This window comes from Rosa rugosa, chromosome 5 (genome assembly GCF_958449725.1).
Source record: "Rosa rugosa chromosome 5, drRosRugo1.1, whole genome shotgun sequence".
NCBI classification, from domain to species: Eukaryota; Viridiplantae; Streptophyta; class Magnoliopsida; order Rosales; family Rosaceae; genus Rosa; species Rosa rugosa.
Genome location: NC_084824.1, coordinates 24,406,778 through 24,431,003, shown reverse-complemented (window position 1 = coordinate 24,431,003; position 24,226 = coordinate 24,406,778). Strand labels below are relative to the sequence as shown.

The 24,226-nt window shown below is 39.0% G+C and overlaps 3 protein-coding genes and 1 long non-coding RNA gene across 7 annotated transcripts; 2 read left to right on the top strand and 2 right to left on the bottom strand.

The window, feature by feature from the left end:
* Positions 1-2,721: 2,721 nt before the first annotated feature.
* On the bottom strand, positions 2,722-5,225 carry LOC133710206 (F-box/LRR-repeat protein At3g48880-like). 4 transcript variants are annotated; one of them, XM_062136221.1, is made up of 5 exons: positions 5,064-5,225; positions 4,588-4,700; positions 4,327-4,504; positions 3,642-4,135; positions 2,722-3,142 (listed from the first exon to the last, which is right to left on the bottom strand). In XM_062136221.1, exons 2-5 carry the CDS (start codon positions 4,649-4,651, stop codon positions 2,994-2,996), a joined length of 885 nt encoding a protein of 294 aa, XP_061992205.1. In that variant the 5' UTR covers positions 4,652-4,700; positions 5,064-5,225; the 3' UTR covers positions 2,722-2,993. The 4 variants fall into 4 exon arrangements, with proteins under 4 accessions (XP_061992205.1, XP_061992204.1, XP_061992202.1 ...); XM_062136220.1 differs by having other exon boundaries at positions 4,957-5,222; XM_062136218.1 differs by having other exon boundaries at positions 4,327-4,700.
* Positions 5,226-9,072: 3,847 nt separating this feature from the next.
* On the top strand, positions 9,073-10,404 carry LOC133708614 (uncharacterized). Its single transcript, XR_009845920.1, has 3 exons — positions 9,073-9,784; positions 9,893-9,972; positions 10,216-10,404. It is a non-coding gene; the product is annotated as an uncharacterized LOC133708614 (long non-coding RNA).
* Positions 10,405-17,192: 6,788 nt separating this feature from the next.
* On the bottom strand, positions 17,193-19,572 carry LOC133711408 (mitochondrial import receptor subunit TOM7-1-like). The gene is made up of 3 exons (XM_062137539.1): positions 19,563-19,572; positions 18,447-18,453; positions 17,193-17,523 (listed from the first exon to the last, which is right to left on the bottom strand). Exons 1-3 carry the CDS (start codon positions 19,570-19,572, stop codon positions 17,193-17,195), a joined length of 348 nt encoding a protein of 115 aa, XP_061993523.1.
* A 160-nt stretch (positions 19,573-19,732) lies between these two features.
* On the top strand, positions 19,733-20,694 carry LOC133711407 (uncharacterized). The gene is made up of 2 exons (XM_062137538.1): positions 19,733-19,924; positions 19,978-20,694. Exons 1-2 carry the CDS (start codon positions 19,733-19,735, stop codon positions 20,692-20,694), a joined length of 909 nt encoding a protein of 302 aa, XP_061993522.1.
* The last annotated feature ends 3,532 nt before the right edge of the window (positions 20,695-24,226 follow it).

Sequence of the window (24,226 nt, the reverse complement as noted above, 5' to 3'; positions counted from 1 at the left end):
GCATGTTCATTGTGTGCTTTCATTTAAATTAGACGGAAAAAAAAAATATTAGTTTCAGCATAATGCATTTGTCTATACTAGGATTGCATGTGAGATTTCGATCCTGAAGTGTTTGGTGGAAAATTGACCTTAGATTGAGATCGTTGAGGCTTGCTCTCATTTTCAATCATGGGTCCGGGTTGCAGAGCACTATATGTTCTTCTTTCTACCTCGGGTGTTTAGTCAAAGATTATGGCTGGCTCACTCTCCCAAACTTTGCTATATATATTCACTTGCACACTTAAGTCTTTTGTGGGGGGTAACATCTTGTTCTAAGTGATCTGGGATTAGTCATTCACAAACTGCACTCTTTTTGGTGTTTGTAATTCTATGCTCCTTTATATATATATATATATATATATATATATATATATATATATATATATATATATATATATATATTCATTGCAATATAGAGCTTGGCCAGGCTATTTCTAAAGTAAACAGGCCTCGGTCGTGACGAACGATATGAGGATTGGGAAGAAACAGGAATGGCTTGGTCTCCCGGTGGTTTATCTTGTTGCTTTAAAATGACTCGAGTTGATGTGTCCTTTGGAGTGTCCTTGTTACACTTAGTGCCCTAAAACCAACTGGTTTGGGAGCCACTGACATAAGGCTCGCTATATGAGACGTCGCAGCACAAAAAGAAAAAAAGAAAAAAAGTGTCTCTGAATAATGTGTGGAAGGCTTCAAAAGAAAATATATGTACCCACACGGTGATATAAGGAGGACTTGAGGAAAGAAGAGTAGCGTTTGCTGTTGAACCCTAATTCTAGTTGATCCTAGTTTAAGTTGAAGACCCATATTGACTTCTGTTCACTTTACCACAAAGTTAAGAGATGCTTTGGCCCAAGTCTGTGTCTAAATGCTTGTTGTTCAAGATTACTGTGTAGTGTTACTTATGCTTGGCTCATTGTTGTCTTTGAGAAGTCATCGAATCACTTTCTCTAAATGCTTTGCCTTTTCTTTTCCTCTCACTTTTGCGACTAATCTCACCTCATTGTGTGTTATCATGATCATGATCATTTTTTTATTCATTCTGTCCAGATGAATCGATTAAGGGGGAGTATGAGTACTACTTGTTAATTTTCACGTTTCTGGGTGATACAAAATGAGTGTTGGATGAATGTTGATTGCATCTATATATGAATTGGGAGTTTTGGTACGGTTTCATGCCTCTTAATCAACATGTTCAGGTTTCCTATGGCATCGTTCTCTCATGCGATAGTATTGAATACAGTTCTGGTGGTTTGTAGCTCAGAGTTTACTATATGAACTCCACCATGTTATTTTTTACCATCCATTGTTCATAGTCTTTCGCTGCATGAGGTGACGGTAATTCTATCATGTTGGTGCCCTTTGTCATTCCTAGACAAAAAGGGGGAGAAGTTGGGCTAATTCTATATGTTACATGCTTTTCACTGGTTTGTTTGTTAAAAGTGTTTCAGGAATGATCAATTGTGAATTGCATTGAAGAACATCAGTGGTGGATTGGATTGAAGTAGGAAGAGCATAGTTCAAGAGAGTTATTGTTGTCTCTTTGTTGTGAGGTCTTTGACAATTGGTGCTTTGTATTAGTGTTTTGTATAGGAATGCCAAAGGGCCGGGGGAGATTGTTAGTATAGATTTTATTGTATATTGGCATTCCTAATACAAAACCTAGAGTCTTGGGTCTAAGTTAGAAGTGTGCCAATCATTGGAGTGAAGACCTAGTCGAATGAAAAGAAAAAAACTCAATGCTTCAGCTGACTCCTCAAGATACTTTACAGGTAATTGCATATGCATCTCATACGTTTTGTGTCTTTATGCATACTGGGATTGATGCATGTGTTGCAATCCTAGATAGGTCAGAATATGTGAGTTGGTCTGTGTTCGATTTCTTTAGTTCGGAGATCTTTTGTGCATTATTACTATCAGTCATTAAGTTGTAAAAGGATATTTATTCTACATGATTTGTTCAGTTAAGTCTATCTTTTTTTACTAGGAATAAAATCATGTTTATTTGTAGAATATCTTTTTAGGATATGTCCCTTCCTTATAAGGAGTCAATTAGGTTTTGGTGTCTTTATTGTCCAAGTTTTTAGGGGAGTCTGCAGATTATAAACCAAAAGAAAATGCGTTCATTTTGTGAGGCCTTTTTGACGTGAAAAAGATTGTGTTCATCCATCGTGATTTAGAAAAAGGCTTCATTCATCTTTGAATAGTGATGTGCTTCAAATCGTATCAGTAATCTACTTGTTTCATGTTAAAGTAGATTGTTGAGTTAAACATTTTTTCATTTATCAATCATATACTGCATATCAAGTACTCTCGAGGTCAGTTGGAGCTGTTGATGTGCAAAGAAGATTGAAGGTCGAGGTCAGTACCTGTCAATCCTACCAGTGAGAGCAGTTCATCAGTGGAGAAGATTTACAAAGACGTGATCATACAGCCTTCTAGAATGTGTCTAGTAAGTATAGCCGAGGTCAGTACTATTGGTTGTTTGTAAGAGAACTCGTATCTTTCCATTAAGTGAATTGGTTTTCACTAGGGTTTTAGAGAGTTAAGGCCCCGCAGTTGTTTTCCTCATTTTGAGGTTTTTACTGTGCAAACAATTCTGGTGTTTCTTGATTGCTTTGTGATTGTGTTTACCTTTCTTTTCTGCACTTTATCTACACTGCTATATTCAGGGATTCATATATGTGTTTCAATCCTTTAACGTTTCTTGCTGGAATTTTTTGAATTAAGGAAAAGTTGTGGTTTGTGTAGGGAATCGAAAGCCTATTTACCCTCCCTCTAGGCTTTTTAGTTTCATCCCAATATTTTCAAAACCTACAGAATCACTTACATCCAAATGCACAAGCTCTTTGCAACCCTGCAGAAAGCTCACAATCTCATCCCGATTAATCTTTGCTTGCCTCAAGATCAACTCCTTAAGCTCATGCAAGAATGTAACAATCGTCATTGCTTCATGTTTACCGATGAATGCAATTTCCACATGCAAAAGACGCAAACTGATCGACAGCAGATCTGTCTAAGAAAATTCTCCGATTTATTACTGCTTCCCAATACCAACAACTCCAAATGTTTCTTTCCACTTTCCAATCAGCTCCAAATATGAGATCTGAAATTGAGGTTAGTTTAATTAATTATTTGGCATGCTTAGATGCAAGGCACTATATATAGTACAATGACGTACAACACAAAAACTAACCGCAACAATAGTAATATGAAAGAAAATAAAAGGAAACAGAATTCTAAGAATTAATGTGGTTTAGATGATCAGGTCAACGGGGCAATAGGATCAAATTTCTTCCATTATAGGAAATAATGGGTACACACACTTAATTCATAATAAATAAAAAACATAAACATAACCATAAATTGATGAATTCCTCGATTTTGTCAACAGTGACCATATAAAAATCCAGAATACCAAAAGCAGGAATTGCATAATACAATAGGTAAGCACACTGCTGGCTCAAGAAATGCCAGAGTAGTTAAGCAAATTCATTGATACAAAAATATAGATACCAATTCATGTTTAAAGGTCTTCAGCAATTGTATTAAAACACTATTTATTCAGTTGGACACCTATCTAGGAGTTTAATTGCGCGACTAACCGGAACAGTATCCATCAAAAATTGCATCATGGGAATTCAATTCATATCCATCGTCATCATCATAATCATCTAGTGTGGAACCCTGAGAGCTGAAATCAGCAATATGAGAAGCAAGCTTTGCTATTTCTTCATCTTCCTCATCAAAACCTATACAATTGCTGACATCCAAACGCACAAGCTCGTTGCAGCCCCGCAGTAGCGTCACAAGATCATCCCGATCAATATTTGCATTCTTCAAGATTAATTGCTTAAGCTTAGGCAGCAAGCTAACAATTGCCATTGCTTCATCTTTACCAATGTCTGCATCAGCCACACGCAAAAGACACAAGTTCTTGCAGTGAATGGAGATCTGTCCAAGGAAGTTTTCCAAATTATCGCTGCTTCCCAATACCAAGTACTCCAAATTTGTCCACTTTCCAATTATTTCTTGAATTATGCTTTCATTACGGTTCACTAAACGGCTGGGCAATTCAAGAAGCTTTAAGGCAGGACACCTGCAAACAACAGTAGTTTGCCGCGACTCATTTACATAAAAAGAAAATGAAACAAATTTTAATGCATCAAAATTCTGAAAACAGAACTAAGGTTTATTTATTTGGCAGCCTGGCAGTCTTAAAGGGAACATCAAATTAATGATGTACCGAAACTCCTGCAGTGCATGTATAATACACTAGGAAAGACTTACTCATCTGCAGCATATTTCAAGACATCTTCTGAAGCACATGGGGATAGCGTGAGATGAAGAGCCTTTCCTTTGCTACGACTGATTATGAACTTAACAAATGCAGTCACCGAGAAACGGCTCTCATCATCAAGTCGATACTCATCTACAAATCTTTGAATAAGGGTACACCAATATCCGTCTTCAAAGTCAAAATCAAGATCAATAGTAAGATCAGGAAATTTGAGATATTGCCAGCATGAAGGGTTGAGGGTTGCTCTGTACCATGACTTGCATACGAAAGGGACATCCAAAAGCAATGACTCCATTCCCACTCTTCCAAATACATTTATCAAACAGTCAACCTCTAATTCCTCCCATCTTCGTTCATCTTCCATCTATAACAAATGACATGCATAATGTTTATTAATTGATCGATCTACGTGAAAGTACCACTGAACATTGCTATTGCGCACATGGGAGAAAATCTAAAATAGAACCATAAATTAGAATTAAAGAGATAAATGAGCAAACAATCGCCTGAAATAATCAAAGGGATAAGATTATAAAGTAAAAGCCAGTTGAATGCAAATGGAATTCCAAGACCAGATGAAAACATAAGGAAGAAGGAAACAATTCACAATCTTTGCTCACCCTCTTATAAAATTGTTTTTGAAGCTGGAGTGCTGGACTGGCTTATTGGAAATGATAGCTAGAGACTAGAGTCCTATTAATCAAATAACTACTGGAAAAGCTCTTGCCTCGTAACAAGTATTTTGTGCTTGGTGATCTTCCCCGGAACCGTTTTTGTGCTTCAGTGTTTGGAAAATCATCAAATATATACAAAGTTTTACCAGCATATTCATTTGTTGGTACCCCAAGCCAATAGGGTAAAAGACCTGTCACAAGTGAGTCGACAAACCTATCACTAAAGAAAATGCTTTCACCTACGAACATAAAAGCGAAAACAGACCAAAGGCAAAAGAATAACCACATATCCAATAGATATGCATGAGAAAAAAGTAAAAGCTTAGGAAAGGACTTATACCCAGTGTAAAATAGAAGAGTAAAAGTGAAGGCAATAATGGAGATACATTTTCTTTTTTCCTTTTTCTTTTGATAAAGTAAGATACGTATCTTAAAAAGCAAGCACAAGGATTTTTTTTGTGCACTATGTGGATATTAGAGGTTTGATCTGCTGGATATATGAGAGTTAGATAAGACAAAGGGACAAAGCAACATAATTGATGGTTTCAAAAGTAGTTTACCAGTATTTCTAAAAAAACTGCTCCAAAATCAATATTAAAGCAATATATGTAAGTGGTCAAGTTGGTCTGAGACTCTTACTATTTCATTTATTTTTGATTATGCAATTTTGATTCGATCTCCTTTAGAAATATTCTTAGAGAGGCCAACTTTATAGATGATGCAGTAGCAAACCTAGGACACACTGTTGCTAATGAAGCTACTTGGACCGACAGAGTCCCGACAGTAGCTTCAAGAGCTTTGTTATTTGACTATGTATACACTGGTTGCCCCAGAGGCTTCAGTATTTAATTTTATTTCTCTTTTAAAAAAAAAAATTACATTCAGTTTACCCCCTTGAGGTTTGGGGGTAATTTCATGTTAGTCCATGTCCTCTCAATTTAATCAGTTCACCCCCTGAGTTTTTCAATTTTCCTCAACCGTGTCCAATCCGTCCAACGTGGACGTTAACTGCTGACGTGGACCCAAATTTGTGGGTTAAATTTCGTGTGTAACCCCAGGCTTAGAAATCAACCCAATCTTCTTCTTCTTCGATCTCCGGCTACCAAAATCACTGCCTCCCTCAAATCCACTTTTTCTCCTACCTCCACAAACCCATACCTACCCACCATCTTTTCTCCTCTCTCTGAGCTCCCACAAACCAAATCGCTTAGCTCCGGAATTACATCACAACACAATCACTCAAAATCGATTCCCTCGATCTCTCTCATCTTCTCAAAACCAACTAGAGGATCAATAACAAGAACCGAAATCGAACGCAAGGACTGAGAAACGAGGTGAGGCCGAGAGCTGAGATGGCTATCGTCCCTGACTCTGAAGCAACCGAAGAAGTAGCCCATAGCTCCGGCGACCGATCTGTCAAGAAACCTCAACACCGATCTGCACATAAACCCTAACTCACAATTGAAGCATAACATCAATCTCTAAGAACTAAAGAGGCTAGAGGGAATTGAAACCCTATCTTATTGATTTTTTCTCTTTTTTTAGCGATAAGGGAAGAAAGAGAGAGAGAATTAGAGAGAGAAAGAGAGAGTGTGAAGAGGTGCGGCCATGGCAGAATAATGGGTGCCCCCACTATTTGTCGCGTGATGCCGTGGCACGCGAGCTGGTTTCCGACATCACCGGATGACGCGGACGCCGAACAGGATTTGTCGGAGACTGGCGAGCATGGTGATGGTGGAGGTGAGTTGCGATGTATAGCTAGGGACCAGCTGGTAGAGGAGAGAGAAACTCAGATCTACTTTGTCTCCTCTAAAGTCTCTGTAAACTGAAACCCAGGAGTTGAATGGCTTGATTTTGGGGAGCGGCGACAGTGAATAGAAAGAGACCAAAGGAGGGGGATGAAGAGTGGTTTGGTTTTGGGGAGGAGGATCAGAGGAAGAGGAGGAAGAAGAAGAAGACGACAAATTTTTTTCTTTTTGTCGTGGAGTTTTTTTTTCCTCTTGAAATGATAATTTTAGCCCTTAAAGTGGACTCATTTGTCAAACTTAACATTCACATTGGACGGATTGGACATGGTTGAGGAAAATTGAAAAACTCGGGGGGTGAACTGATTAAATTGAGAGGACAGGGACTAACATGAAATTACCCCCAAACCTCAGAGGGGTAAACTGAATTTAATCAAAAAAAAAAAAAACATAGTTTTCTCATAATATATTTAAGTTTATATGCTGACTAATACAGTTTAAGAGAAGCAAATCTTAGATTTTTGAATGTTTGCAAACAAGATATGTCAAATCCACAATACCGAAAGCAAGGAATTTCATAATACAAATAGTTAAATGTACATTAGAAATGCAGATGGTAATCCTTTGTTTGCTGCTAATAAGAAGTTAGGAATCACTAATACTCTTGTTGCAGAAGCAACTGCATTAAGGGATGGTTTACATACTGCATTACTTCATCAATATGCTAATGTTTTGGTTGAAGGTGATTCTAAGTTGCTAATTGACTATATTCAAGGAAGATGTGAGGTTCTGTTGAAACCGAAAAATTCACAATTCCAATTCGAGAGGGGCTACATTCAAAAGTTACATGGTAGTGGTCTTTCAAAATAAATCAAAAAAGTGGGAGCCCATTGCAATATATACACTTGTATAGTTTGACTTGGCCACCAAATCAACATAACAAATTCATTCAAAAGCACAAGAATGATATAAGTCCAATTTAAATCTCAGCTCTTGAGTATGGTTAGTTAGTTGGCCTTTGTTCTTATCTCCAGAAGGAAGAGAAACAGTATGGCGACAAAGAAGCAATTATATGCTGCACTTTGCACAGGCTTTCAAATTCAAATAACATATTGAAAGTTGTGGATAATTCCCACAGTTACAAATTTGAATGTGGAAGTGGTCATCGTCATCTGAAGATCGATCATGTCAATTTCGAATCAAATTGAGCTCAACCAACATGATCTCTTATCCTTCTACGTTGCTTATAAAATAATCAACAGAGCAAAAAAAGGCAGCAGAGGAGAGGGAGAAATACAACAATACGCAGCAGAGGAGGAGGACGCTATAGAGCAGCAGAAGAAAAGAAATACAGAGAGGAGGAGACGCAAGGAGAAGAAAAGCAATCAGAGAAATAAAAAGAAAAGCTGCAGGTATACATATGCCTTCCTTGTGAAGTTGTGATACATGCATCTTCAATTAATCGTCGTATGTCTTATGGCCCTCCAATCCTCTAATAGGTCGTTCATGAATGACCACAACTATTAGAGTCTTCCCATTCTAGTCAAGATGACGTTGTTGTTGCTCTCAAATGCTCAAGCATTGAAACAAGGGTGGTTGTTCATGAACAGCCAAGTTTCGTGCCCAAAACTCCTCCAAAATGGTGCTACTATCGCAAGAGTAATGCACAGAAATGGTTGTTCATGAACAACCATTTGAGTGCTAGAAGCTCCCTCCAAAATGATACTACCGTGGTCGTTCTACCAAAATCACGGGAATGGAAGTCTACACGACCAACAATTTCTCCCTGACCAACACTTTCAGTTTGACCATTATTTGAAGCTGATACGATGTTGTTGCTGATCATGACGCCACAAAGAGAAGAAATCTGCAGTCAAGTTGTTTCTGTTCCAATTGATACATACAAGCTCAAAGAAATACCAAAACTGGAAGGAGACAATAACATCTCGACACCAAAATGGGATTCTGCAGGACTCATGACGTTGTGGTGCAGAAGCAATACAAAGGGGTGGACAATTTGGTTATTTTAATTAGGATTAAATTCAGTTTACCCCCCCTGAGGTTTGGGGGTAATTTCATGTTAGTCCCTGTACTCTCAATTTAATCAATTTACCCCCCGAGCTTGTCAATTTTCTTCAACCGTGTCCTCTCCGTCCAATTTGGCCGTTAAGTCTGACAAAGGAGCCCACCTTAGGGGCTAAAATTGTCATTTCAAGAAGGAGAAGAAAAAAAACACCAAAACAAAAAAAAAAATTCATTTCTTCTTCTTCCCTAATCCCCACGTACCCACCACCACCCTATCTTCTCCCCGTTTCTCCCTGCACCCCCAGAAACCCAGGAAGTCTATCCCACCACCACTAGTCTCCGACAAATCCTGTCCGTCCTCTGCGTCGTCCGGTGACACCGGAAACCACCTCACGCGCCGATCTCATCACTACCCAGAAATTGTCTTGGCACCCATTGCTCGGCCATGGACGCTCCTCCTCTTCTTTTTCTCGTTGTTTCCTCCTCTTTTCCTCGCTCCTGCAGAAGTCCCCGATTCTCGAAACTAAGATGCTTCTCCGTTTGCTTCTGGGTCGAGCTTGCACTCGTGCAGATTGGATTTTCAAGGTGGCGGCAGCGGGGGGCTCTGGGCGCGGTCAACCTGGTTTGGGATAGGATTTCGGATCCTGCATCTCAGTGCTAGCTAGCTCCTCTGCTGGCCAATGGCAGTGACCAGTGGCTGTGCGGTTCTTTGCGGCGGTCTGGGTTCGGGCGCGATCTTTGCAGTCGTGGGATTTTACTGGGACTTTAGTCGGGCTAGGCGGATACTGTGTCCTGGGCGGGTTGAGCTAGGCGTTAAGCATTAGGCGAAATCCAAATCGACACTAAGTTTAGTCGTTAGAGTTGTGCAGTGACTGCAGTCACCGTCTTTCCTCTCTCTCTCTGTCTCTCTCTCTCTCTGGCACGGCTGCGTGGCCTCCTTTCCTCTCCAGCCTCTCCTCGACGGTGACGCCGTGACGGACTGATGGTGGGTACTTGCCTAATTGGTAAGATCGAATTTCTGGGTTTTCACTTTCTGGGTAATTCATAATTGTTTCAACTTTCAATTGATTTGTCTCATGAACATCTCCACTTTTTGGGTTATCACTTTTCAGTCGAAGTCTCGAACTGGTCATTGTTCTTGGTTGCTCTCTTCCACATTCTGGGTTCGATTCTTCAGTTGAAGTCTTGCTTGGTAAGTTGCTGCTTTGCTGGATATTCACTAGTGTATGATTTTGGGTTGCTCTTGTTTTGCCGTTTTGGATGATTGAGTATGAATATTTGCTTTCTGTACTGCTTTGAGACTTTGAGTGATTTCAAATTTCGCAATTTGCAATTGATTTGTATACTTGAGTATGCATAGTTGTATGATTTCAGATTTGGCAATTTGCAATTGAGTATGAATATTTGCTTTCTGGGTTCGTTTTGTTTTTGCCAGAAACTGTTGGATGACTTGGAACGTGGCAACAAATAATCCAAGCATTGGTCTATCAGTGTACCTGTTATTCTGTTTTGAACTTGTAGACTTTTTGGGCATTTGGCATCTGTTTTTCCAATTTTGAAATTGTATCTGATAATGATAGGAAATTAGGAATCATAGGATTGATAGCTATTGATATTGACTGATGCTCTGATGGACAACTGGACAAGTCATTTAGTTATGAACGTATGAGCTATGAATTAATGAATTATGATCAGGTTTGACTCTTTTGATAATATTTTTAAACATTATAATACATTTTATATTTTTAGTTATATAATCATATGTTATAAAAATAAAAATAAAATTTAGCCCTGAAAGTTTTTTTTTTTGGCCTTTTTGGTCTTGAAAAGACCATTTTAGCCCTGAAAGTGGGTCCCATCATCAGATTTGACGTTTGATTTAAACGGAATTTGAGAAATTGGACACGCTTGAGGAAAATTGACATGCTCGGGGGGTAAACTGATTAAATTGAGAGGACAGGGACTAACATGAAATTACCCCCAAACCTCAGGGGGTAAACTGAATTTAATCATTTTAATTACCAATACAGAAACTACAATTAAGCATTGGAGGATTACATTAATTAAGGAAGGTGATGACAAAATACTTTTGAAGCTGTGGAACACAATAAAGAACAATTGAACTTTTGCTTTGTGTTCTTGAAGCAGTGGTGATAACCAAGACAAAAATTGGTGGCACATTTAATTAATTTATCATATATTTTGAAGCGGTGATCTGATCAGTAAAAGACATGGAGGCAAAGCTTAATTGTCTAATCTAAACAAGCATTGAAACTTGAACATGCTGAACTAAAAGACAAAATGAAGGGTGGCACGTTTAATTAACAAGAATCCGAGTTTGCTTGATGTGGTGCTGTATGTGTTAAGCAAGAAGACAAAGGCAAGTTTATTTGATTTGGTTAGTGAACAAAAGAGTTCCGAATGAGTGAGTTGCACCAAAATTCAAAGAATGGGTTGCGCTAGCTCTATACACCAATTGCTCATCAAATTGCCGCCATGAAAGCTGAACCCAACACCAAAAACGCAAATGAGAACTCCGATTAATCGAAGTCCCCATTATGAAGAGACGACAAAGTTCAGAACTCAGTGTCGAAGCAGAACTAAATGGTAGATTCCTCCATTTTACGGAGAGTATAGGGACATGTTCCCTTCTCCGAATTGGATTGCGGATGTCGATCTCCACCTCCAACTTGGTCTTTAACTCAAGTCAATAAACCATTGGAACTGCCACCAGATGATAAATTGACGGTATCAAATAATATTATGGACCTGACGCGAAATGAAGCTAAAAGGCTTGGAAAGAAAAGACAGGTGTCCATATCATTTTATTCAAGCCTGACACAACATAAAACTAGAGGCCTAAAAATACAGAAGAAATACAAACCACCTTTTAAGCCCGTGCACCTCGGAAGTTTCGGTCCGGCTGAATTTGTCGTTGACAAGTAAAGGAGACAACATGAAAGCCTATTCCAGGGCCCATTACAAAATGCGGTATATTAGATGCCAAAATCAGATCAACATGCACTCTATGATTTGAATGTCTGCAAAAGAAATACATTTGACGGGTTCAAAAAATATTTATACATCCGTCAAACACAAAAGTCGATACAAAACAGAAATACAGATTGGTATGAACTACGGTCGGTTTGATCCCACAATGGGTACGTAGGCAATCTAGCGGCCCACTAGATGCAACCACAACTCCAAACAGAATCCCTGACTCCACCAGTCAAATTCATCAAATCCGAATCCCTGACCTCACTAGTCAAATTCACTCAAACACCAGGAAAAGTCAAAACCTTTCCAAAATTACCTCAAACACAAATCTGACACAAATCAAATCCCTGCTTCACTTACACCAAATTCGTCCAAACACTATTCACATTCCAAAAGCAATACCCTCCAATGAGTCATTCACTCATTGGAATTCTTGAACTACGAGTGGCTTGATCCCTCTCCAAGGGTACGTAGGCAACCCATTCAAATATCCGGGTGCAATAGCAAAAACAAACAAACACACATCCATAATTGGTTTCTTCATAAATGAAATCAAAGGGTGTTTCCCTGTAACAAGGGATTGTAATTAAGAGACACATTCTGTCTTGAATGGCTCGAACCCGAAATAATTAAAACTCTATTCACTAAATGAATACGAGTGAAATTATGTTGGGTGACATTTACGCTCACTGTGTGTAGTTTTTACTCAACAGGTTCCATGGAGAATTCAGATTCTCATGCAGGATATAAGCAAGGATTCAAATTTCGGCTTCGATTTCGATTTCGGTACTTCAAATTTAAGGAAATTTTGGAGAAAGTTTTGATTTTGGTGGAAATTTCAGTTAAAAATAAAGAAATCACATTAATTGCATTTATAGAAATATATTTTTGAATGAAACTTTTACATAGACTAAACTAACCTATAATAGGATAAACTACGGGGATTTATAGTCATCCATGGATACCGAGACCCGTAAATTTCAAACCGTACACTCCGGCAAGTGTGGCATTGGATACTCCGGTAAGCTTTTTGATGTCGGGGGCAGGAGGGTGGAATGAAGCCTTTATCCGAGAACACTTTGTGTCCGGGGATGCGGAGGCAATTCTTTCCATTCCACTTCCGGGAAGGCAACAATCGGATAGGTGGATATGGCATTTCACAGCAAAGGGGGAGTACACAGTTTCTAGTGGCTATAGATCTGGAGTTGAGAGAGGAAACAGTTGGCGAAGGATCTGATATGAAGGTGATGGAAAAGATGTGACAAAGGCTGTGGAAACTAAAGGTTCCAGAGAGAGTTAAAATTTTCATGTGGCGGGCTGTGAAGGATATTCTCCCATGCAAAGCTAACCTAACTAGACGTCACATTATGGTGGATGCATCTTGTCCACGTTGTGGATGCCAAGGTGAGACAAGTATTCATGCTCTCTTTAATTGTAAGCATGCTAAAATGATGTGGGCTTTATCTCCTTTCAGTTGTATAATTTCTACTTGGAAGGAAAATTCTGTCATGGAATTCTTTGACCATGCCAGCTGGGTACTTGTACAAGAGGAGCTTGATCTGTTTGCTTTTATTATGTGGAGAATTTGGCATGATAGAAATAAATGGGTCTTTGAGGATAAAAGATTTGATGCGCTCTATTAGTACAAAATGGCAAAGAGTAGTCATGATGAGTATAGAGCAGTGATGATATCCAAAGGTAGGGGAGCAAAAGAGAAACAAAAACGCTGGAAACCTCCTTCTCAAGGATTTGTTAAGGTGAATACTGATGGTGCATTTGTACCCAATAACAGAGTGGGTGGTGCCAGGGTTGTTATTAGAAACAACAGAGGGGAAATCGCGGTGGCAAGAACCATTCCTCTCTTTGGTGTCACAACTCTTAGACATGCAGAGATTTTGGCAATCTCATGTGGGTTACAATTGGCGTTGGAGCAAGGGTATAGCGCTTTGGAACTTGAATCGGATGCTCAGGCAATAATACAAGCAATTCAAACAGATGAGGAGAACATTGCAATTGACGGGCACCTGGTGGAACTGATCAAACTACTGATGCGGCGTTTTAGTACAATCTTTTGTGGCTATATCCCAAGGGAATGTAATAGAGTTGCCCATGAACTTGCAAGTTATGCTATTAGGCAGCTTAACACTTGTACTTGGTCTGATCAGTTGCCATTATGGCTGTTGGAATGTAACCAGGCTGATATAAGGGCCTAGTTTTAGAATTAAGGATGGCTGTTCCGTCCTCATGTAATCCTTGATCTTTTTTCAATGAATTCCAGTTCCTCAAAAAAAAAAAAAAAAACTAACCTATAATAAACCTATTTACAATGTAACATCTCTAAAATTATATATTTATAGGGCTAAATACTGTTTACTACCCTGTGGTTTGGGTCCAAAATTAGTTCAGTCCCTGCACTTTCAATTTCATCAAAAACACTCATACACTAGCATTTCTTTTCTAATAGGTCATTCCGTCATACGTTCGTTAAATGGCACCGTTAAACGGCTGACTTGGCCTGCCATCTAAGCTCAGGTGGGGCCCACATGGAAGGTAAAATTCTAAAAATTAACCCTAGCTTTCTTCTCTGAGTTTTCTCCTGATCCTCAACCTTATCGTGTTGATCCAAGCCCTTCTCCCAAAAAATCTCTCGCCGCCGTAAAGATCAGTATTCGATTCTCAGCCTCTGCTAATTTTCATCTCTTTTTCAATCCAATTAGTAGAAGGAGAAAGATGGCGAGGTATGATACTGCGATAGAGCTATTACAATCTTTTCTCCAAATTGAAAGCTTCAATTTTGATTTGAAAAGAAGAAATTGCTCGTTCTTCTTCGTCTTCCACTTTTAAGAAATTAACAACAAAACAAGGCAAGACTTACTGACAAATCTGAAAGCATTGCTGGGTAATTCAAATTTTCTTCTCTTCGTCCTTTCTCCTCCTTAATACAATATTGTTTATGAACACATGCTCAAACCCAGTTTCTAAAAATTTGACACAATGTCAAACACAGAACAAAACCCAAAAATAGACTTCCCAAATCACAAGAAGAAAGGAAAAGAAATTGAACCCATATGAATTCAGTATACGAATAAGAATCCCACTCTACCCAAAAAGGCAATAAAACTATAATCTAATCTATATGAATCAAAACTAATGTTGAGACAAATCAGACCCACGTTCTATTTCTTCTGATAGGAAGAAAAAATCAATTTATATATATATATATATATATAAACTAAATTTACAACCGCAAAATTCTCATTGAAACATAGCCCATCGTTCGTCATGCCAAAGCATACATAATATTTGACAAAAAAAATACTAAAAAACTAATAGAAAATTACATAAAAGTGTCATTTTGAAACTCAAATTAGCCATAAGGCCACACAACTCTTTTTGTCTTCTTAAGGCCACTTTCACCTTCAAATTATTTTGTCTCTGACAAATTTACCCTTCTATTTAACAAGACGTCAAAACCAACCTGAGATCATATTCAATCCATTCTCTTCAAACAAAAAAAAAACAGACCCATCGTTCTCTCTTTTCTCTCTCTCGCCGGCGATTCAACCTTCTCTCTCTCCGTGGCTGTCATCCATGGCGTCGCCGACGAAGAACATCTCCGACGTGAGAAGCTCTCCCTTGGCGGCAACCGACAATTGCTCATCGCTGGCCGAACGATCTCGATGGAGAGAAGCTTTGTTACGGATCGGAGCGAAACGAGATGGCATCGTTTCACCACCTCCTCCTCTTTCTCCCACGTTTTCTCTGATCTCGACGCCGATTCGAAGCAGATCTGAGCTCGGGAGATCCGTCGACGCATCGATCGGTGACCTCCAGCTCCAGTTGTCCTCATCTTCCTCTAGAAAGTCGTTCAGAATACGCCAGCTCGTGGTCGACTTCTCCGGCGGGGTCAAACTCCAGGAGACGAAGGCCGACAGCTACGACCGGAGGAGGATGTCATCGACGCATGTGGTGTTGTCCTCGAAATTGAGCGTGTAGTTGGGAGAATTGTGGCTGACGCCGCCGTCCTTCGCATCTGAAAATGAGATTCCGGCACCGGTCCCTGATTCGATTTCGTTCGGCTTCTTTCCGGTGACGAGTTGTCCTCAATGCCATTCATTTTGCTGAGTTTTTGATTTTGGTATAGATTGTGGTTTGAATTTTGTATTGTTACTGTTTTTGGAAAAGGTAGAAACTCATTTTGTTCCTTGTGCCTGATTTGATGCATTGTTGGCTTTTGTCACTAGATTTTGTGGTTGATTTATGGACATGTACTGATTAGTGTTCTCTGTTGGTAGATTTGTGTGTTGAGACCATATAGTTTCTGCATGTTTCAAAGGAATATACAGTGTGACAGTAGCTTTTGATATTTGTAACAGTAGTTTTTGTTACCGGTGAGAGTAGTTTTCTGGTGTTGATGATAGTAGTTATTATTGTTGATGACAGTAGCTTTTGATATTTATAACAGTAGTTTTTGTTACTGGTGAGAGTAGTTTTCTGGTGTTGATGACAGTAGCTTTTGGTATTTGTAACAATAGCTTTTGTTGGTGGGGATAGTAGATTTTGGTTTTGAGGAGTGTAGCTTTTATTGCTGGTAACAGTGGCTTTTTGTGACCTTGCGGAGGTTGCCGGAAATCTCATGAGAGTAGCTTTTGTTGCTAGTGACACTAGTTTTTGTTGGTAGCAGTAGATTTTGTTGCTAGTGACAGTATCTTTTTTTGTGGTAATAGTAGTTTTTGTTGCTGGTGACAGTAGCTTTTCTGACCTCGTTGAAAATCTCACCAGCGTAGTTTTTGTTTGTGACAATATCTTTTGTTGCTGGTGATAGTAGTTTTTGTGACCTCGCCGGAAATCTCACCAGTGTAGCTTTTGTTTCTAGTGACAGTAGCTTTAATTGCTAGTGATAGTAGCTTTTGTGATCTTGCCGGAGGTAGCCGGAAATCTCATCATAGTAGCTTTTGTTGCTAGCCACAGTAGCTTTTGGTGTTAGTAACAGTAGCTTTTGTGGTCGCCGCAGTTTGCCGGAAGTTGGTCGGAGACCCGTCTGAGTTGACTGGAGACCTCGCCGGAGTTGGGCGGAGGTTGGCCGGAGTTGGGCGGAGGTCGGCCGGAATTGACCGGAGAGGAGAGAGAGAATGGTGTTGACTTTTTACTCTAGTGGCATTTATGTAAATATATTGATTTTTATATCCAAAATATAATACCATTTTTAATCTAGTGGCCTTATGAGGGACAAAATTAGTTGGTGGCCTTATGGCTAAAAAAACATCCAAAGATGCACTTATATGTAATTATCTAAAAAACTAATACCTCCTCCCTAAAATACTACTGTGTAGTACCAAGCACACGATGTAGATTCAACGAATGGGCGCCGACCCATGACCCACCGATCGGACCCGACCCGATTGGGATTGGATTTCAAACCGGGCTAAGGTGCTGAGAAAGTTGGGGCTTGGGTTCGGAGTTCATCCCGATAACGATGATGAGAGAAATGAAACAGTAGTGCATGATGACCTTGGCCTTCTTCATGGTCCAGGAGGTCCACTCCTTGACGGCCGAAGAAATTGACCGGTCGTCGGGAGCCTTAGAGCCCTTGTTAGTCGTCTTGCCCTTGCTCTTCAAGCTAACCCTCGCTCGACACGATTTGACATGAGTGAGAGCCTCTCTCTCTTCTGTCTCCCGTTCTCTCGAGAAATTGTGGTGTAAAGACCCCAACAAATCAATTATAATAGAACTTAGAATTAAAAACCTACACAAATATAAACCCAAAAAAGAAAGCAGATTTGAACTAAAAAATTGAGCCATAGATTTCTTAAATCCTTGTTTTTTTTTCTTCTTCGCTCGAGCAATCATCGGGTTGGTGAGAGAAAAAAAAAGATTAACAAGAGAAATTTAATGGCGCCGCCTGAGCTAGGGTTAATTTTTGAATTTTCCCTTCCATGTGGGCCCCACTTGAGCTGAGTTAGAGCAACTTCAACAGCTTCCCTATAATTTTTGTATAATAGGGAAGCAAAAGTCAAAATTTTAGCATATTTTTCTTCTCCAACTCCAACAGATTCTCTATTTTATAGCAATCTCTAAACTCTCTATATTCTTCCTTAAATTTTTAGAGATTGCTGTAAATATAGGGAATTTGATTTTCTCTTTCCTCACTTTTTCTAAAATAGGGATAGTTATAGGGAATCTGTTGGAGCAAAAGAGGCTCATTTTTCCCTAAAGTAGAGAAAAAATCAAAATATGGGGAAGTTGTTGGAGTTGCTCTTAGCAGGCCAAGTCAACAGTTTAACGGTGCCATTTAACGGACGCATGACATAATGACCTATTGGATGAGAAATTGTAGTGTAGGAGTGTTTTTGATGAAATTGAAAGTGGAGGGACTGAATTGATTTTGGACCCAACCCAGAGGGTAGTAAACAGTATTTAGCCCATATTTATAATATAATTATGATATTTAATATGGACAAGTAATTAACTAGTACCGTAGTAGGTTGCTAAACTAGTGTTTTTATCAATGTGTAATTATAAATGTACTGTATATTGATAATGTGCATATGATTTACTTTTTTTTTTTTTTTATGCATGGCTTGAACCCAGTGAGAGGCTTGGCCATCACCCATTTTTCACTAATAATTAGAAAATTACAATGGAGCGGGGCCCGGGGTGACATAATACCAAAACTCTGTAAATGAAAATGAACAAGTACAATAAAAAGAATATAAAAGCTACTATGCTGTGGTTAGATCTAGCTAGTTGAACTGCTTCAATTTAGTATCATATAATACTGCTCCTAAATACATGAACTTTGGAAATGATTTTGGTACTTCATCACATGGGTATTGTATATGTGTTGATCTCTTTCCACACGCAATCTATATATCGGATATTGTGGAATTACTCAATATGGTGTTTCATTGTATGAAGCATACAGTATTTGAGACGAAGCAAAAAGGGAATCATGTTGTGGTTAGAGAATTCAACTTTGTAGTAGATAAAAGCAAAAAGGTTTTTTGTTGTATTTAACTTGACTATGAAAGAAAATAAAAAAATAATAATTATTATAAAAATTTCATATTTTTCTATGAAAGTATGAAGTAAAAAATTCATTGTCGGTGACATGCAAATTTCACAGAAATTTGAGTAAAATTTCAGACAAAATTTAGGTGTGAATTTTTAAATATATTTTGTGTGTGTAGATATTTCAGAAATTAAGAATTTTGCGGAAATGTGCGGAAAATTTCTAAAAATTTCGAGAAACTCCTGACAGAAATGATATAGCATATGAATTTCGTTTCGGTACTTCAAAATTACGGAAATTTCGGTAGTTTCGGAGAAATTTGAAACCTTAGATATAAGGCGATTGGCTCATAAGTTTAATTTCATTTTGTTTCGGCATATTTATCGAGAGGCATATTTTGTGGCGGACAATCTAACTTCACTGGCTCATAGATCTCAAAATAATTATGTATTGTTTTTCTGTTTACCCCTTACTGTGTCCCCATCATTTCATTTGGATCAGCTGGAAAGAGGAGTTAGTAGAGGTTTTGTTTTTTAAGTTTCTTGTATTTATTTCTGTCATAAAAAAAAAATAGTTAAATGTACAAGGAAATTCATGGATACATGCATATGACCTGATTCATGTCTAAAGCTACCCTTTTCAGGGTTGATAAATTATAGGGATAATTCCACAAATAGTCACTCAACTATGACTCATTCGACACTTTGGTCACTCAATTTTTAAATATATCACTTTGGATGTCACTCAACTATTACTCTGTCAAAAGTGCATACCTTCTTCCATCCTCAGGTTGCTGCACAGATCCTAAAGATCCCTCTTAGCCGACGTTCAATGCCGGATAAGCTTTTGTGGAGCATGGAGAAGCGGGGCTTTTTTACTGTCAAAAGTGCGTATTGGGTGGCTAGAGAGCACGTACTTGGGAATGTCCTAACTACAACATCGAATGGTGATCCATTTAGAGAATTATGGAGGAGACTGTGGAAAGCAAATGTCCCTGGCAAAGTTCAAATATGTGTTTGGCGTGCATGTAGCAACCTACTGCCCACAAGAGACCGCCTGCTTACTAAGGGGTACATGGGAGAAGTCAGCTGCATGCTATGCACTCATAGACTGGAAGACACTGCCCATATTTTTTGTAAGTGTCCCGTAGCTCTTGAATTATTATCTAGTGCTCCCTTTAATGTTCAGAGCTCTCTTCTTCCTAATCTTAACTTCAAAGAGTGGATGTTGGAGCAAGCTTTGGGTCTTAAGGCTGAGATCTTTGAGAAACTCATGATGATCATATGGGCACTTTGGAAGAATATAAATTCAAAATTATGGGAGAATCGGTCCCACACTGCAACTGATATGCTCTTCAGTTGTATGACTTGGCTTGAGGAGTTTCAAAAGGCAAGAAAGTCTGCTGTCTTGCCGGTTAAACAGGTACAACAGAAGTGGAGGCCTGCTGCAACCAATAGAATAAAAATTAATGTTGACGGTGCTTTTTTAGCGCAGTTACCACATGGAGGAATTGGGGGAATAATTCGTGACTCAAACAGCCAGTTTATTGCTACCTTTGCTCAACCGGTGCAACATGTTAATTCTGCAAAGCATGTTGAACTGTTAGCCATTAGAGCTGGTGTTGACCTTGCCAAGCAGCTGCAACTTCACCAAGCAACAATTGAATCCGATTGCCTGCAAGCGGTTCAAGATATTGCATTTGCAGATTATCAGTCTTTGGACTTTGGAAGTATCATAGACGACATTCAGGGGGTACAAATCTGTTTTGCACCTAGAACGAGCAACAAAGTTGCTCACAGGCTAGCCAATATGGCTTTTGAATCAGATCAAAATGAAACTTGGTTTGGTTCAATTCCAAATTGTATTCTGGACATTGTACAAGAGGAGACTCATCCTCCTATTTGATCTCTTGAATAAAATCTCAGTTTCCCTAAAAAAAAAACTATTACTCTGTCAATCACTTTAGTCACTGAAGGGGCATTTTATCTCACTTTAATCACTTCTCACAATCATTCTAATACAGATTTCTCAATTTTTCACAATTGGTTGGACGAAAATATCATTAATATTGTGGCAAATAATTTTTTTTTTAATGAAAAAAATTAACGAAGTGACTAAAGTGAATAATAGAGTTAAAGTTGAGTGACCAAAGTGATATATTTAAAAGGTAAGTGACCAAAGTCTCGAATAGGTAAAAGTTGAGTGACCATTTGTAATATTCTCCCTAAATTATATGAAGAGCTTCAATATCAATTCGCAGTCTTAAATCGAAAATCAAATCTAAACAAACTTATTAAATAGCATTTGAGAGAGATTGTAAGGGACTTTCTAACAGGCCTATCTTTCAAATTGATGATGCGCAAGCAGTTCAGATTTGGAGATGAGGATGTGGGAGTTGAAAATGGAAAGTATGAGATTAAGGGTAGGACAGGAGCATATAGATAGAAAGGAATGGAATGAGGGAGTGTGGTATTTTGCAGTAACACTAGAGCAATGGGGGCGATGAGATTAGTGAATGGTACTCTGGCAGTTGCATCTACAAAATAATAATGGAAGATTTCTTTTTCGGTGCCACTAATAGCATCCTTTAATAAAAGAAAAAAAAAGAAAAAGGGTGAACAAACATGCTTGACGAAACAAACTAACTCTGCCAGTAGAACTGTAAAAAATAAAAGAGAATGAAATTCAAGTCCTAAAAGCAGAAGATATAACAAATCGTGGGAATTCATTAAATTGCATTAGATCATTGACCACCAATTCCAAAACATCGATCATAATATAAGACATTCCTTCATTAAAAGAACTCCAATATGGTTTTGTTCCTTTCTAGCTAGGTAATTGATCTTAGCTTGTTGTTGCTTCTTATAGATGGAGCCAGGACTCACAATCGAAGCAGATTGAATTTCCAACTATTTTTAACATATTGTAACACCATTAGTTACAATATGTTAAACCATTAGTTACACCATTAGTTGTAATCTCTTTTTTTCAATAATTTCTGGGGTTTTGGAGGCTTTCTACCTCTCTTAATCTCCAGTTTGCCAATATATATATATTTATTTATTGTAACACCATTAGTTATTTTCCTCCATCTAGAGTTATAATTCATCAATAAAAAAAAGGTACTCAGTTTTTTTTTTTTTGAGAAAAGTCAACTTTTATTCAAACAAACCAACAATTACATATCTTGGGAATGACCCGTTGTAGTCTCAGTATCTCCCAACAACCTGGGAATACATCCTCTACTCAAATCCCTCCTATCCGCTTCGGTTAAAGGCCTCTCACTAGAAGTGATGGACATGAGCCAAGAAGGCACATCTGTTTGAACCCAAAATAACATTTTTTCCTGACGAGGGGGACTCGAAGAAAACCGGGCCAATATCCGTGGCCCAAGCGATATATTTTCGATAAGTACGGAATATATTGTTTAGAGGATAAATAAAGCCTACTTGGAGGCCAAGCAATCTTGGAGGAAATCTGAATATTCTTTGATTTATTATTAATTATCAAGATATTTGATAATTAATGGTGATTTGTTTACTTGATTACCAAGTACTGTGCAAGAGGGAAGATGACAAATACATATATGGTCGAGATTACGCGAGCCATGCAAGGTAATTATCAAGGCCCCACATATATCTCTATCAAGGTCGCGAACGCGAGCAGATTGGGTTGATCAATCAAGGAAGGATACGATTACCCTTCACTAGCCTTCACAATCAATAATTATGGCTGCCCATGCAATTAATGGCATGCACGTACAGTATATACTACCATGTAATCATGCTTGATGATGGAACATATATGGGTATGATGGCCCCGTTCACATGGTCACCTACTGACCAAATATCATTTGGTCAGTCACCGTTCGATTGAGATCAGACGGTTGACAGCTCTCATCTCAGATTTCATCACTTAGCTGTCAACCGTCCGATGTCAATCGAACGGTGACTGACTGATGTATATGATATGGTGGCTCATGCATGATTTAATTAAGGAAGGGATATGGTGGACACGTGAGGCATGGCACAAGTAACAAGGAATATATATCTACAAGTTAAGCTGCATGGCTCAGTGGGCTATATATATATATATATATATATATATATATATATATATATATATATATATATATGCATGATTGTTGGACCGGAAGTCCTCGCGAGGATATCTCGCGAAGTCGTGAAGACGTCTCTTATATGCATATCCTATCACATTTACGTCCAGGATTCTAAAAGGTAATTAACCTTGCCTAAAAGATTGCTATGACAGAGTCAATCTCTTATTGCTTACGATAGTTATCAAAACTATTAAGTGTTTTGATTTGATTCAAGGCCAATAACTGTGGCCTAAAATATAGTATTTCATTCCTATTTGGAAGGTCGATCTACAGCAAGCAGCCTATATATAGAGGCTAAAGACTATACAGAAAAAGACCTCTCTCGAATCAATCAATCCTAGCGATTACAAAGCCTCCCCCGGAGCAAACCTTCAACCTCGTTGAAACCCGGTGACCGCGCGCCAGTCCTAGTCTCTCCAAGAGCCGACTGTCAGCATCACCAGATCAACCCGGTGACCGTACTTTCAGTCCTAGTCTCCCCAGGAGCCGACTGCTAGTGCTACTGCCACCGTTACTTCCAGCGAAGCAAGGGCAACGCCCTCGCAACCCAGCGAAGCTAAAGTCACGCTTTAGCAAAACCCGTGTTTCCCCAAACTTCCCAGTGATTGCTCTGCTCAACCTACAACGTTGAGTATCGATTCGGTGAACGCAAGAGACCACACCCAAAGTCCTTATCCGTAAGGCAGAAAGTCCTTTCTCGGAAGGCATAGAGAAGAACCTTGTGGCGAGGTTGGTGCTCTCCTCGTCCACAACGCTTGAAGAAGAAGTCAGGTCAAGGGACTACCCCGACGACTGCACCCCACGGTACTGGCACGCCTGCGCACACGCTCAAAAGAGACAGTTTACACGCCAACTGGTTTTGGAGCCAAACAACATCCTCTAACCATAACTCACGCCCACTCCCTCGGGCTGCAAACTTTTCAATTGCATCAGCAGCTTGATTATTATTCCGCGGCGTATGCATGATCCTAGAGATATGAAATATGATCCTAGAGATATGAAATTCATCCAGAAACACCTGTATCTCCTCCACTATAATTCCTTCCGCCGCAAAACACTTCTCTCTTTGATTAATAAGCTGCACTGCACTAAGACAATCACTTTCCACCTCCACGACATCTAACCTTCTTTCCTTCACCGGCCATCTCCAACCCCATTTTTATAGCTAGCAACTCTGACACCAAAGCTGAAACTGGGTGCATAAGTCGTTGACCCGCAGCCAAGACAATATCCCCGGTTTCATCTCTCACAATAAAACCCACCCCATAATGGCCCGCATTAATTGATGCTGCCCCATCACAATTCAATTTCAGCTTC

Bases quoted from the DNA above. Each gene is read 5' to 3' on its own strand.
- LOC133711407 (XM_062137538.1), top strand. From the start codon at position 19,733: ATGGTGATCCATTTAGAGAATTATGGAGGAGACTGTGGAAAGCAAATG. The intron at 19,925-19,977 runs GTAAGTGTCCCG...TTTAATGTTCAG, and splicing joins AGACACTGCCCATATTTTTT to AGCTCTCTTCTTCCTAATCT.
- LOC133710206 (XM_062136218.1), bottom strand. From the start codon at position 5,168: ATGAATATGCTGGTAAAACTTTGTATATATTTGATGATTTTCCAAACA. The intron at 4,701-5,063 runs GCAAGAGCTTTT...CATTTGTTATAG, and splicing joins CACAAAATACTTGTTACGAG to ATGGAAGATGAACGAAGATG. The intron at 4,136-4,326 runs GTAAGTCTTTCC...TGTTGTTTGCAG, and splicing joins TTGAAATATGCTGCAGATGA to GTGTCCTGCCTTAAAGCTTC.